Here is a 13847-nt window from a genome sequence, read left to right on the forward strand (position 1 = left end):
GAGGTGTCAGAGAAGAGAGCCCTGGGCTTGCTGGATGTCAGGTTTCATCCCCCAGCCTCCGCGGCTGAAGCAGAGGGTCCTGGTTCTTACACTACAGCTTCCTACCCCTCCCTCTCTGCCTTCACGGTGGGTGGCTGTGGAGGGATGGGTCCCTTTCTGAGGGCCAGGGCGGATGCACTTTGTTTTCCCTTTGCCACCTGCTTCCGGGCTGACAGGAACCCCTGGACCAAACCTCCAAGTCAGCGGGAGACTTCTAGGTCCCCAAGTCACCCCCAGGGACCTCCCAGGAAACTCATAGCTCCTGAGACTTTACAACTGAGACTCTCCAGGTGCCATCTCTCCAGTCCTTCTGGATAGTGTCTGTTCAGAGCAGGAAGGTCAAATAGAGCAAGTGTGGTCTGACAGGAGAGGTACTGGAGACGAGTCTTCTTCCCAAACTTATTCCCACTGTTTGTGTTCATCATCATTCCTAGGGCAAGACACTGACTCCTTCTGGGTCCTCTTTTATGATGAAATTGCCTCACGGATGGTCACATATATGCTCACACCTTAGGATGCAGTCATTTTTCAGATGGCTTTCCCTCTGGGCAGCGAGGGGATGGGCAGGGGACAGAGATGCCATTGTGGAGAGATGGTGGAGAGGGAATGTCTGGGAGGGCAGGCCTGGTGGAAGTCACAGTGGCCATCAAAGGAAGAAAGGCCCCGGAGGTGGGGGTGAGTGCTTCAGAGAGATCCTATGGACACCACAAGTTTGCTACTCATTTTTCCTTGTCTCTCCTGTGGGCACAGAAATGTCTGTTTCTCATAAGCTCCGTGAAGACACGGGTTTCTTTGTGTCTCTTTCTATACTGAGGAGGGGTCCGTTGTGGGCATGGGCATGGGCATGGCCAGCGGACGCATAGTTGTTTCCTAATTCACTCATGGTGGGCGTGGTACACGCAGGGCTGGGTGGCATGAGAAAAGGCATGTGAGCAAGGGCTGCACACTTATCATCTTTTAAATCCAATCAAAAAGTGAAACTCTTTACAACCACCCAGGCAATAGCCCCAAGGGCCCTAACGCAGTGAGAACAAGCAAGGCCGGAAGTTAATGGGAAGGCCAGAGTCCCCACAACTCAAAAAGTCCCTTTGTCCCAGCCGTAGTCAGCCGATTCATAAGCAGCGTCTTCAGGATGGAGGGCTTGGTGTGCCAGGGCAGCCGAGGCCCCCTGCCCACTCTGTACCCAAAAGCATGAGGCGGGGAGCAGGTTCAGGGGACGAGAGGAGAGGGGGGCTTGCAGGAGTGTCCTGGAGAACGAGTCTTTGAAAAGAACAAGGCTTTGGGGAAGCTCAACAAACACACTCATGATCCAGGAGAAGAGAGCTGCTGAAACAGGGCATGGTCCTCCCTTGCTGGTCGTGACACGTCCGGTAAGGAAGCCGACCAGGGTGGTGACATCCCAGAAATGGGCCATGCGGCTGCTCTGGCCACCCTGGCTTGGCTATGGTTTGGACCAGGGCCTTGCTGACCCCACTTCCTGAACCCATGAGGAGTCTGGCCCAGCTCTGTTGAGTGACTGCACACCACCATGCCGTCTGAATCCACCCTCTGCCCACTGGGAGCCCGCCTGACTGCCCGGGGGTGGAGCCATGAAGAAAGGGCCTGCAGAGCAACTGCCTCTGGGCTCGAATCTAAAGAGCGCCCACTATTGGGCAAACTGCTGTTCCTGCAACAAGTCTTTGTAGCTGCGAACCCTGAGAAGCAGCATCAGTTAGGAGAGCCAGACGCTGGTGCTGGGCTCCAATCCCTAAATCGAGGCAGCAATGCCTGGGAGAGTGACAGTTGGCATTCTTCCTACCACTTAGACATTTATTAAAATATGTTGTGAGTGACTGAGTAGGCAATGCTCCCTTATCGTGGCTCCAGTGTCTGTGTGCTTGACTGGACTAAAGTGGGGATCTTCTCTAAATACTACCCCAGGATACTCATTGCTAAGTCACTTCCAAATTAAGGGTTCTAGAGGCAGGCTGCCTGGGTTTAATCATGGTTCTGCCACCTCTCAGCCACATGAACTTGGGTACGTTATTCAACTGCGTTAGGGCTCAATGTTCTCAGTAGACTGGAGATGACAGTAGCACCTTCATGATACACAGAAGCCACTCGGCATAGTGTGGTGCCTGCAGTGTGTGGATTTTAAATCTTGGTTGATGCTGTTATTGTTGTTATTTTATTATTTGGCCACCAAAGGGCCCTTGGGACACTGACATGAGGGACTGCTTTTGTTTTGCCTGCCACCAAACTTGGGGTGCCTTGAAGGCCAGGGCCTCCCTCACCCAAGCTCCTGAGACGTCTTCACCAAATTTCAGGTCTCTTTCATCTCCTTTCCTCCTACTCCTAGGAGTATAAGCAAGGGGACCATGAGAACTTCTGCCCTTGAGGTGTGTAGAGATTGGAATGGGTGGGGGGCAATTTTCTGGGCTTCCCCAGGGTGCAGAGTCACAGGGTTCCTGGGCTGTGGGCCTTAGAACATGGACTCAACCTGTTTGTAGGATTCGATCTCATCACGAGATTTCGGCCAGGCTGGTGGGAGACAAGAATTGGCTTTATCCTGGCCCAGCCAAGGAGAAGACACACTGTTGGCCAGTCCAACTGATTTACCATCACTGCTGTTCCCACAGGGAGGCCCCGATGCCAGTCTCTACCAGCCCAAATCCCCGCTCCATCTTTAAAGGTACTTGTGTGTCATCTAGGAGGTGAAATTCTGCGTGCTGGTCTCTCTCCAACAAACCCCAAGCTCAGAGACAGCTGACACTTCACCTGATTATGCTTCTCTGCCCCCCACCCCCTCAGGGTCAGGCACAGAGCCAGTACTTGGGGCTTGGTCAATACCCAAGTGACAGAGTGGGCAGAATCACCAAGGCAGCCCACAGTTCCACCCATGTCCTTCCTGGGGACTCCCACTCCTTCATGAGAGTGGAGTCCTGCTTATAGGGGCTCCCTGTCCAGGAACCCAAAGGTTTCTTCCTGCCCTGGTCCTTCACTGAGCCCAGTGCAGGGGTTTTACTACCTGGTCAGTGTTTGGGGTGCGAGAAATATCGTTCATGCTTCTGCTCTGGGCATGACCTAGGAGAGAAGGAAAAGAAGGTCCATCAGGAAGCCAAGCTCTCACTGGTCCTTTTCCTCTGGTCCCTACACATGCTGCTCCTGTCTTCACAAGCAAAGGAAGAGTGTCCCTGCCTGAATCCCTCTTGAGCCAGACTCCACTCTCTTTTCTTCCCTTCAATGGCATCTCTTAAGAGTTGCCAGACCCCAGGTTCTACTTGTTCTTTCTCATTCCTCAATTTGTTGCATTCTCCTCTCTACACTCACCCTCTTTTCCTGGGCAGATACCACCTTCCTGGGCAGAGACCAAGATGTCTGTTCTGTGCCAGCCCCAGGTGGGTCAGGGCACAGACACATTATCAGGTGAGGTCCCAGGTGTTACTAAGCTTGCACTTTGTTGGAGAGAGAAGACCAGTTTCACTTCTGTCCTGCATAACCCATGCGAGTCTTTAAAGACGGCTGGGGATCTGGGCTGGCAGAGGGAGGGAGGTGGGTTTCCCACAGGGAGAACAGCGGTGGTGATGTATGGGAACTGCCTGATAGTTCCTGCCTTTGGTTAAGGCAGGAGAAGGTCAGCCAGGTCCGGGGTGCGCTCTCTGAACTTTCACTTCTTGGCTCTCTGCTGCCTGGGTGTCCCCTCACTTCCCGAACATGTTCTCCTCTTATTCCGATCCAGGACCCTCTCCTGCTGGGCTCTCCAGAGGGTCTTGTGTTGCCCTCATCCCCTCCCAGAGCCTTCACCACTCTGTCCTTGTCAATCATACCACTCCTGTTGCTTCCACGCCCACATCTGGGCTGAGGATGCCCAGGTGGTCTCCAGTCCGGATCTCTCTCCTGAGATCCAGACTCCTCTGCCACCCCAAACTCAACACACTGGGAAATGGAACTCACTGTCTTCCACCAGATGACACCCCCACAGACCCCACTCCACACAGTGCCCCCTCCCTCCCATCCACTGGCAATCAGAGCAGAGGTCGACTCCGCCTTCTCCCCCCTCCAGTCATCGGCTCCCATTGTGCCCTTCCCTCTCCTTTCTTGCTCCCACCGCCCCAAGGCAGGCCCAGTCTCTTGCTTCCAGTCTCCTCCCCTTGAAGTTTATTCTTACACCAAGAAAGATCTGATCATGATCTGCCTCTGCTTAAAACTTCTCAGGGGTCCCCCACTACCATCAGAATAAAGGCTTGGCCTTTCCGCAGGGTGCAGAGGCCCCGTCAATGGGACCCTCTTTCACAGGCCCTGCACTCCTGGTGAACGGAACCACCGTATGTCCCTGACTACACAGCACCCTCCACAACACCTTCCCTCCACCTGCTGTTTGCCTCCTTTGCTTAGAACACCCTTCTCCTTCCTGGAAAACACCTATTTATTCTCCAACTCTCAAGCGAGTGACCCCTCCTCACTGAGCTTTCCCAGGTTCCACCTCGGTGCGGGGCAGCTGCACACAATGCTGTTATCACTTATTCATGCCTTTGTCCGGGTCCCTACACTGCAGCACAGCACAAGGGCGCCTCCTACACAATGAACAACTGAAGGCATTCGCTGCCTGCTCACTGCTGCCCCCTGGCATCCCTACGTGGAATAGCCAAGCCCAGGGGGCACTAAGGGCCCAGGGCCCCTAAGAATGGAGAAAAAAGCCTGTGGCCAACTGCAGGTGGAGCCTCTGGCGGGGGCCACGGCTCCTCCCGTCATCCCTCGGGCCTGGTCTGTGCTTGTTCATATCTTGGCATTTTAGTAAAAGTTTTTAAAGAAAAATAGGATTGCTATTTTCACACTGCCTTTTCTTTTAACCTTTAAATTCCCTCTTTTCTTTGCCTCACAGCTCACCTGTCCTGTTCGTCCCCATGAACCGCCTGGAAAAGCCCTGTCTGCGACCAGGCACCTCACAAGCCCCCTCCCTATTCCCGGCAACCGGGACCACCAGGGTTTCATTGTCATGGCAGTGCAAAACTGTCACCTAGTGATGGGGACATTCTCGGTCCCGGGGCGTGGTGTACCTCACCGGTTTTTAGTTCTGGTTCTAGAAAGGCTTCTTACCAAAAACAGGGCGAACGACCAGTTTGAGGAAAACCAAGGCACAGACTAAGACACGAATGACTAGCACGTAGGACTGGGTGTTGATAATGTCAGGACCTGATTTAGAACGGGGTTTTTCAGAATAATTAAATAGAAAAATGTGGTCGAAAATTGGGCTCTGAGAGCAGGCCAGGTTTGGGGTGAAAGTTAGAGTTTTCCTGGTGCCTGTCCTGAGAATTCTAGACAGATCCTGGGCTTTGTCTCCCCCGCCTCTGAAAGAATGTGAAAGACGACATTCCACGCTGCCATCACCAGGACGAGGCTGTCACGAAGAAGCTGTGGCACACTCACACAGACGGCCGTAACTTGCGCTTTGCCGCATCCTCAGGTCCTCCGTGGAGTGGCGGAGGCTGGGGCCGGCTGTGGGGCTCCGGGCCGGGCTTCGATCTGGAAGGAGGAACATACACAGTGGGTTTGCCTTGGCAGCCTTGGACTGGCACAGCCTCTCTCATCAATATGGTACACAATGCATCGTCATTTCATCTCAATAAAGCTGGGCTGTAAGACCTGTCTCTTCTTTGGGGGGGCTTTTGTATTTTTTTTTTTTGAAGCACTTTAATAGTCTGAACAAGATTAGACAAAATATTTGTACTGTTGAAAGTGAGACCAATAACCAATTGATTAAATAAGCACAGATGGCTTGGCTTTAGTCCTGATTGCACCACTTACTGGCTGTGTGACTTTAGACAAGTAACTTAACCTCTCTGTGCCCCAGGCTCCTCATCTGTACAATGGGGATGATGAAACAGTACCTAGTCACAGGGTTTCTGTGAGGGTGAAGAGAGTTACGCTTCACTGCTGGAACGTGGAGGGTGTCTAGTGTGAGTCTGCTGTTATTATGATACACTAAACCTTCCCCCTTTTCAAGCAGTTCATCTAAAGAAATCCTCAAGGCTCTTTATTTAGCAACTTTGTTCTGGTTACTTCATTTATCTGATGGTACAGCAAGGCTAGTGTCTGGGCATCTCGACTCCGGGATATCAAGATGGGAGGGTGGCAGATTTGAGATGTGTGAATGGAACAAGCCACCCTCCGTGATGGCCTCCCGCTCTGCTCATCAGAATGAGCCAGCTGCCAGGTTTACAGCTGGGTACACTTGAGATGACCCAGACCCTTCTACCATCCCGATGTGCTTCACTCTCTCCCAAGGCTCTTGGCTCTTCTTGGGGGGCTAAGTGGGAAAAACTTCAAGCCCTTACCATAAACACAGCATCTCTGCAGCATTTTGCAACCCTGACTGCCCGTGAAAATCTCCTGGGAAGCTTTCTAAACTCCCTGTCCCTAGGCCATACCCCAGACCAACTGGCTACAAGTCCCCAGGGTGGGGCCTAGGCATTAGGACACATTTCATACTCCCGGTGATGGCCAGGCACAGCCCAGCTGAGAATCACTCTCTTCCTAGAAATGGTTCTGTTCTGGCGGTGTTGACAACATTGGGTATAGCTGGGGACCCTGCAGGCTCACTAGAGAAGGAGACTAAGGAAGCCCTAGAATCTCAAAATTTCTTCAGGATTGTGAAGTCTGGGAAGCTTCCAAGTTGCCAAGACTCTCAGGTCACTGATGGGGCTCCCCGGGGCAGCAGGGCCTGACACCAGCCTCCGCATGCCCAAGGCCCATCAGCGTGTGGCCCTACTCACTGGTTGGGGAGGAGACCGACTTTCCAATGTCGACCAAGGAGCGGTGGATGGGCTTCTTGGTTTGGTGGCGGTGTTTCCTCAAGAGGACGTAGCTGATCCTCTCCCGGAGCTCCGGCTGCAGGAGGCCGTCCTCAATTTGCTTCTCAATGACCTCATCTAAGCGGGGAAACAAACACGCCCTGTCCACCCATCGGCGTGGGACAGAGTGACCAAGGGTGTGGGGTCTTCCGTTTCACCTATTATTTGTGGGATTAAAAGTGAGCTAAAGGAGGCGGGCGTGCGAGGGGAGGTGTTGAAATAGTCCCGCCTTTGCCACAAACTGTTAAAACTTGGGCAAATCACACACCCTCAGCCTCCACATAGGTAAAAGAGCGTGTGTGTGTCCGTGGGTGTGCATGTGCGTGCACACACTGGGTGCATGTGTACGTGTGCAGCATTCTCTGCTCTATCAGTTCTATTGTCAGAAGTAGATGAAATCAGCCCTGGCCGGCGTGGCTCGGCTGGTTGGGCCAGGCTGGGTGTGGTGGGCCTGGCTGGGCGCAGCCTGAGCCCGGAAAGGTTGCAGGTTGGTTCCCTGTGGGGGCACAGGCTTTGTCTGGGGATCCATCCTGGTAGCGGATGTGCAGGGGGCAGTCAATGGATGTTTCCCTGTGGCATTAATGTCTCCCCCCCCACTCCTTTCCTCTCTCTAAAAGAAAAGTCAATAAAAACATGAAATAAAATAAGGAAATGAAATCATGCACATGGAAGTACCCTAAAAAGCCCCAAAATACCGAGTTATGTGGTTTTAGTCCTAACATGAATTCTCTTTAGGAAAATATTTTGGGCAAAATACTTCTGGCAAAAGTGAATGTGCTAGAACAAAATTCACAAAAAGTTTTGGAGATGATAAGGCAAGGCACCCCCTCCCTTTGCCACTCCACTAAATGAGAGCTACTTTCCTAAAGATGGATGATGATCCCTTTACCCTGACAAGAAACAGGTTGCCAAGGCAACGGGTATCTCCAGCCGCACCAAGAAGCCCCCCTCCCTGTTGCTACATTGCTGCATGGCATTTCAGAGGATGATCTTTTCCTCGTGGGACTGAAACTTGGAGCCACTGTGATGCTGCTTTGGGAGCATCAGACCCAAAGCCTGGTCTCTGCAGGTGTCAGGTGAGGATGTCACATAGACCAAGGGTGGGCGGGAGGCGGGAAGGAGATGCGCTGCCTTGGTTTTGGGGACCTCCGTGGCCCCTGCCTCACCTATGATCTGTGGTAAGGAGCCGCTGTTCAGATCCAGCAGCACCGTTCCTGTCTGCAGGCAGGTCCGGAGCTCAAAGAGGCTGTGCAGGGACAGTGTGGCCACGTGGGGCTTGCTCCAGCGCTCACCTCCTTCCTCCACCTTTTCTTCAAACTTTATCCACCTGGAAGGCGTAAGGATGGGGCTCAGCATGGCCAGTGTCCTCAGGAAGAGCCCCTAGCTGGGTTTCCTCGGGAGAGGGTATTGGCCTGCAAGCTATTATTCTATGCATGATATTGGAGTGTTGGTTCTAAACTCACAGACAGACGATCTATCAGGGACCCCCTCACTCCGTCCCCCACGCCTCCTGATGCTGTCAAGCTCAGGAGAATGACCATAAATGGGCAGGAGGGATCTTTGGGGTGGGGGGAATGTTCTAAAGTTGGATTTGGTGATGGTTGCATACCTTTGCACATTTACTGAAAAATCACTTAACTATACACTTAAAATGAGGGAACTTTAGGGTATTCTATAACCACAAGTTGTGTTAAAAAGTTTCAACTGGAACCTGGTTACCCAGGACTGGTCACACGTGTTCAGCGTCTGCCTTATGGGGTGTGGCTGCCGGGAGGAGGGAAAATTTTCTGATGGGATCTACTGCAGGACCTGAGGTTTCCAAACATCCACTCTAGATTGTGGTCCTGAAATTTCACGTTAAAATCCAAATGTCATCTGGAGAAGGAAAGAAATTAAACCAAGGATGTGTAGGAATTTGTCTTTTCTAGAAGCCTTGGAGTCATGGACTGGTGGAGCCGGGAGTGGGAAGGCCTTGTACAGAGGTAGCACCTGCCTGGACCTTCCCAGCAGAGGGCAGCACCTGACTGCCTGGAGAGCTCAGCTTTGTAGGATGGCCGCCCCACATTAGTGGGGATCTTCCAGCTACAACATTCCAATCCAAATCCCAAGGGAGTACTTTTGGCCCATGACTATCTAATACTAAAGTTCCTCTGAAGAAGGTAATGTCTGAGAATGGTTGGGGAAAGTCTGAAAAAGGAGAAGAATGGGTTAGGACTTGCTTCTAGTAGATATAAAACTTGCTGAGAAGCTGGTCATTAAAACAACGTGGTTCAGCCCTGGCTGGTTTGGCTCAGCGATTAGAGCATCGGCCCTCAGACCAGAGAGACCTGAGGTTCGGTTCCGCTAAGGGCACGTACCACGCTTGCAGTTTGTCCCCGCCCCGGTTAGGGTTGTGTGGGTGGCAACCATTCAATGTGTCTCTCTCACATCTATGTTTCTCTCTCTCTCTCTCTCTCTCTCTCTCTCTCTCTCTCTCACATCAATGTTTCTCTCTCTCTCTCTCTCTCTCCCCCTCTCTCTCCTGCTCTATCTGAAGATAAATGCAAAATTGTCCTCCGGTGAGGATTAAAAAAACAAAGAAACAACGACATGGTTCAGCCTGGCTAGTGTGGCTCAGTGGTTGAGCATCAACCCACACACCAAGAGGTCGCCGGTTTGATTCCCAATCAGGACACATGCCCAGTTTGTGGGCCAGATCCCCAGTGTGGGGCATGCATGAGGCGACCAATTGATGTTCTCTCTCATTGATGTTTCTATCTCTTTCTCTCCCTCTCCTGTCCTCTCGCTCTAAAAATTAATAATGAAAAAAATTTTTTAAACAAAAACTGAACATTATTTAAAAAAATAAATAAATAAAACGATGTGGTTCCAGTCCAGATATAGACAAAGGGATCATGGGACAACAGTCCAGAAACAGACTTGGGCCCCCATAGGAATTTGGGTTTTGATAGACGAGTTGTTTAAAAGATGACTAACCCGCCCTGGCCGGTTTGGCTCAGCGGTTAGAGCGTCGGCCTGCGGTCCTGAGAGACCCAGTTCGGTTCCCGCTAAGGGCGCGTGCCTCGGTTGCAGTTTGTCCCCGGCTCTGGTTGGGTCGTGCGGGTGGCAGCCACTCGATGTGTTCCTTTCGCATCGATGTTTCTCTCTCTCTCTTCCTCCCACTCTACCTGAACAAAAAATGGAAAAATGTCCTCGGGTGAGGATTAAAAAAAAACAAAAAAACAAAACAAACAAAAGATGACTAACCCAAAAAATAAAAATAAAAATTACTTCTCACCAAACACGATATTAAATTCCATGGATTAAAACTTAAACATAAAAATAAATCTAGAATGGAACATTACTGAGCTTTAAAAAGGAAGGAGAGTCTGACACATGCTACAGCGTGGATGAAACCTGAAGACATTGTGCTGGGTGAAATGAGCCAGTCATCAAAGACAAATACTGTGCGATTCCACTCACACGAGGGACCTGGAGTAGTCAGATTCTTAGAGACAGAAGGTAGAGTGGTGGGTGCGAGGGGCTGGAGCAGGGGGGAGGGGAGTTACTGTTTAATGGGTACAGAGGTTCAGCGTTGCAAGTGTATGTTATGTATATTTTACCACAATTAAAATAAATAAATAATTTAAAGTCTTTAAACAGCCTAGCTGGTGTGGTTCAATGGACTGAGTGTCGACCTATGGGTACTAGAGGTCCTGGTTTGATTCCCAGTCAGGGCACATGCCCGGGTTTCAGGCTCGATCCCCAGTAGGGAGCGTGCAGGAGGCAGCTGATGGATGTTTTCTCTCTCACATCGATGTTTTATATCTCTCTCCCTTCCTCTCTCTCTAAAAAATCAATAAAAACTTATTAAAAAATGTTTTTTCTTTATTGATTTTACAGAGAAAGGAAGGGAGAGGGAGAGAGAGATAGAAACATGATGGGAGAGAACATCGATTGGCTGCCTCCTGCATGCCCCCCACTGGGGATTTGGCCCACAACCTAGCCATGTGCCCTGACCAGGAATCGAACCGGTGACTTCTTGGTGCATGGGTCGACACTCAACCACTGAGTCACACTGGCCAGGCAATGAAAACTTATTTTAAAAAATAATAAAAAAAATAAAATCTATAAACAAAAAGTAAATATACGGGAAGAGTGCCCCTAGCAGGATCCGAACCTGGGACTCTCTGGTCCACAGGCTGGCACTCAACCGCTGAGCCAAACTGGCCACGGCCAGGAGAGCATTCTTATATTCTTAATTGTGGAGAAAGAATTCCTTAACAAGATATAAAACCATAAAGAAAAACAATGAATCTATCAACAATGGAATCTATAAACAAAATGAACAGGTAGAACAGAAACATTCTCATAGATACACAGAACATTTTGTTGGTTGCCAGTTGGGAGGGGGGTTGGGGGAATGGGTGAAAAAGGTGAAGGGATTAAGAAGTAGAAATTCATTGCTAGACTGACAAACCTCAAAGGGAAAGGGGTTGGGAGGGTGGGAAGAAATAAACCAAAGAACTTATATGCATAACCAATGGACACAGACAATAGTGTGGGAAAAGGCGGGAGGGGGGCGGGAGGGGGGCAGGAGTGGGGAGGAGAGGGTCAATGGGGGAAGAATGTGGAACATCTGTAATACATTCTACATTCAACAATAAAGATTTAAAAAAATAAAAATTAAATTAAAAAAAAACAACAAAACAATGAACAGATTTTGTTACATAAAAATAAACTAAACTAAGCCCTGGCCGGTTTGGCTCAGCGGTTAGAGTGTTAACCTGTGGTCCAGAGAGACCCGGGTTCAGTTCCCACTAAGGGCGCGTACCTCGGTTGCAATTTGTCCCCAGCCCTGGTTGGTCGTGCGGGTGGCAACCACTCGATGTGTCCCTTTCACGTCAATGTTTTTCTCTCTCTCTCTTCCTCTCTCTCCCTCCCACTCTATCTGAACAAAAAATGGAAAAATGTCCTCGGGTGAGGATAAAAAAAAATAAAATAAAACTTGTATGAAACAAAATAAGACAACTTCAAAGAAATACAACATCCTGGGAACATATTGGCAACAAATGAGGCATCAAAGGACTGATATTTATAATATAACAAAGCTCCTTCACATCAATGAGAAAAACTCAAATTATGCAACTGAAAAGTGAATGATTCTGAAAAGAAATACAAATGGCAAATAAATATAAGAAAAGATGCTCAATTTTACTCGTAACCATGGACATTTAAATTACTGCAAATAAAATAACATTCTTTACTTCTCATATTGGCAAAAATGAAAAAGACTAACAACTTCCTGTGTTGCTGAAACGGGGGAGGGGTGAGCAATTACCAGATGTGTATATATAGCATAGGTATGCAGACACTGTACGTATGTATTATAAACTGTACATATGGATATCATATATGGATATATGCAGTTACATGTACGTGTGTATATACACACTATATGTAGTATGATCACACTATACTAGCTGCTCAGCCTTCTGGGTGTGGGGAGTTGGGCAGCCTCTTTCATCATTTAGTGTGCATGTTTTTTGAGCCAGTGGTTCCATTTCTGGGAGATTATCACAGGAATGTTAGTATACATCTGCACACAGTAATATGTACATATGTAATACATATAATATGGCTAAGGTGAAGAACTGGAAACCACCCGTTTTTAGTAGAGTCATGATCACATCCATGCCTTACATCCATGCTGCAAAATACCCCTCAGAAGTAGAACGTCTGAGGACAAGCTATCTATACAAACAGGATAGACAATACCATCCCATTTTATATAAAAAAAGAAACACACATATCTATTTGTGCACATGTGTCTGAAAACGCTCAGCAGGAATTTTGGAAGGATACCTGTCAAATGGTTAACTATGGTTCCTTCTGAAGATAGGGTTGGATCGCTGGCGGGGGAGGATTGCAGAGACTTTCACTCTGTTTAGGTTCATCAGAGTGCAGCCTGGCAGTTAGATGACCAGGTTTCGAATCTCAGCTCCGTTACTTACTAGCTGTGGCCCGTGGGCAAGTTACTTAATCTCTCATCACCTCTGTTTTCTTCAGGGATAATAACAGTAGATCACAATTAGAGTAGTGCCTGGCACATGATGTACACTCTGTCAGTGTTAGCGATCAACGTGAAAATAAAGAACACTGCTTTCGTAATTCTAGAAACAATAAAAAACAAGGTGAAGGCATTCAAAGCTCTCTCAACCGGAAGACACCATGGTTGATATTTCAATGGCTATTATTGTAGATCTCTGTGTGCGTGAACTCACGTGTACAACACATGCACACTGATACACACACGTGTGCACACACAATTTTACATTGTTGACACCAAAGGACATAATATCTACTGGACATCCTTTCAGGTTTATTAAATTCATATCATTTTAAAGGCTCTTTAGTATTCCATTCTATGAATGAACCATAATTGATATGAATTATCCTCACTTGGTGGACATTAATTTAGATTATTTCTAATTATGCTTTATTATAAACAAGGCTGGTTTGAATATCCTTGGCCCTCCCCAATACTTTCCTCAGGATAAACCCTCAGAGGTGAAATTGCTGTCTGCACATTTCTAAGTATACGGCATACACTGCCAGACTGTTCTCCAGAAATTGTGCCGGTTTGCACTTCCTCCACTGTCCAGGCGACCTCACATTTCTCTGAAGCCTCTCAAACTCTAGTACCGCCATTCTTCTTCCCCTGTGATCAGTTGGTAACTGGAAAATCATATTACATTTGCATTCTTTTGGTCACTCGGGGGGTTGAACATCGTTTCTTTTACCAGGTTCCCTCTTTGCACAAGTGTGTGAGAACTTCGCATGATCAATGTTCAACATTCTGATTCAATACCTTTATTTGAGCTCAGTTAACTGGGCACCTGGCGGGGCTCTGGGGGTTTGAGTGGACACAGGATGGGGAGGTTTGGTAGTTGAGACCTGGGAGCAGAGACCACACAGACACTTGCCTCGGAGACTCAC

At 49.0% G+C, this 13847-nt stretch overlaps 1 protein-coding gene across 4 annotated transcripts in view; it reads right to left on the reverse strand.

The window, feature by feature from the left end:
- SLC4A5 (solute carrier family 4 member 5) overlaps window positions 1–13847 on the reverse strand; it is a 101761-nt gene that overhangs the window by 37899 nt on the left and 50015 nt on the right. For 3 of the 4 annotated variants that reach the window (XM_036262624.1, XM_036262622.1, XM_036262625.1), the window contains exons 5-8: window positions 8036–8196; window positions 6792–6947; window positions 5446–5541; window positions 3047–3102 (exon numbers count right to left, since the gene is read on the reverse strand). In XM_036262624.1, the coding sequence (XP_036118517.1) occupies window positions 3047–3102; window positions 5446–5541; window positions 6792–6947; window positions 8036–8196 (469 nt within the window). The remainder of the gene's footprint in view (window positions 1–3046; window positions 3103–5445; window positions 5542–6791; window positions 6948–8035; window positions 8197–13847) is intronic. The other variant, XM_036262626.1, reaches the window with a different exon arrangement.

This window comes from Molossus molossus, unplaced genomic scaffold (genome assembly GCF_014108415.1).
Source record: "Molossus molossus isolate mMolMol1 unplaced genomic scaffold, mMolMol1.p scaffold_m16_p_15, whole genome shotgun sequence".
Classification (NCBI taxonomy): Eukaryota; Metazoa; Chordata; class Mammalia; order Chiroptera; family Molossidae; genus Molossus; species Molossus molossus.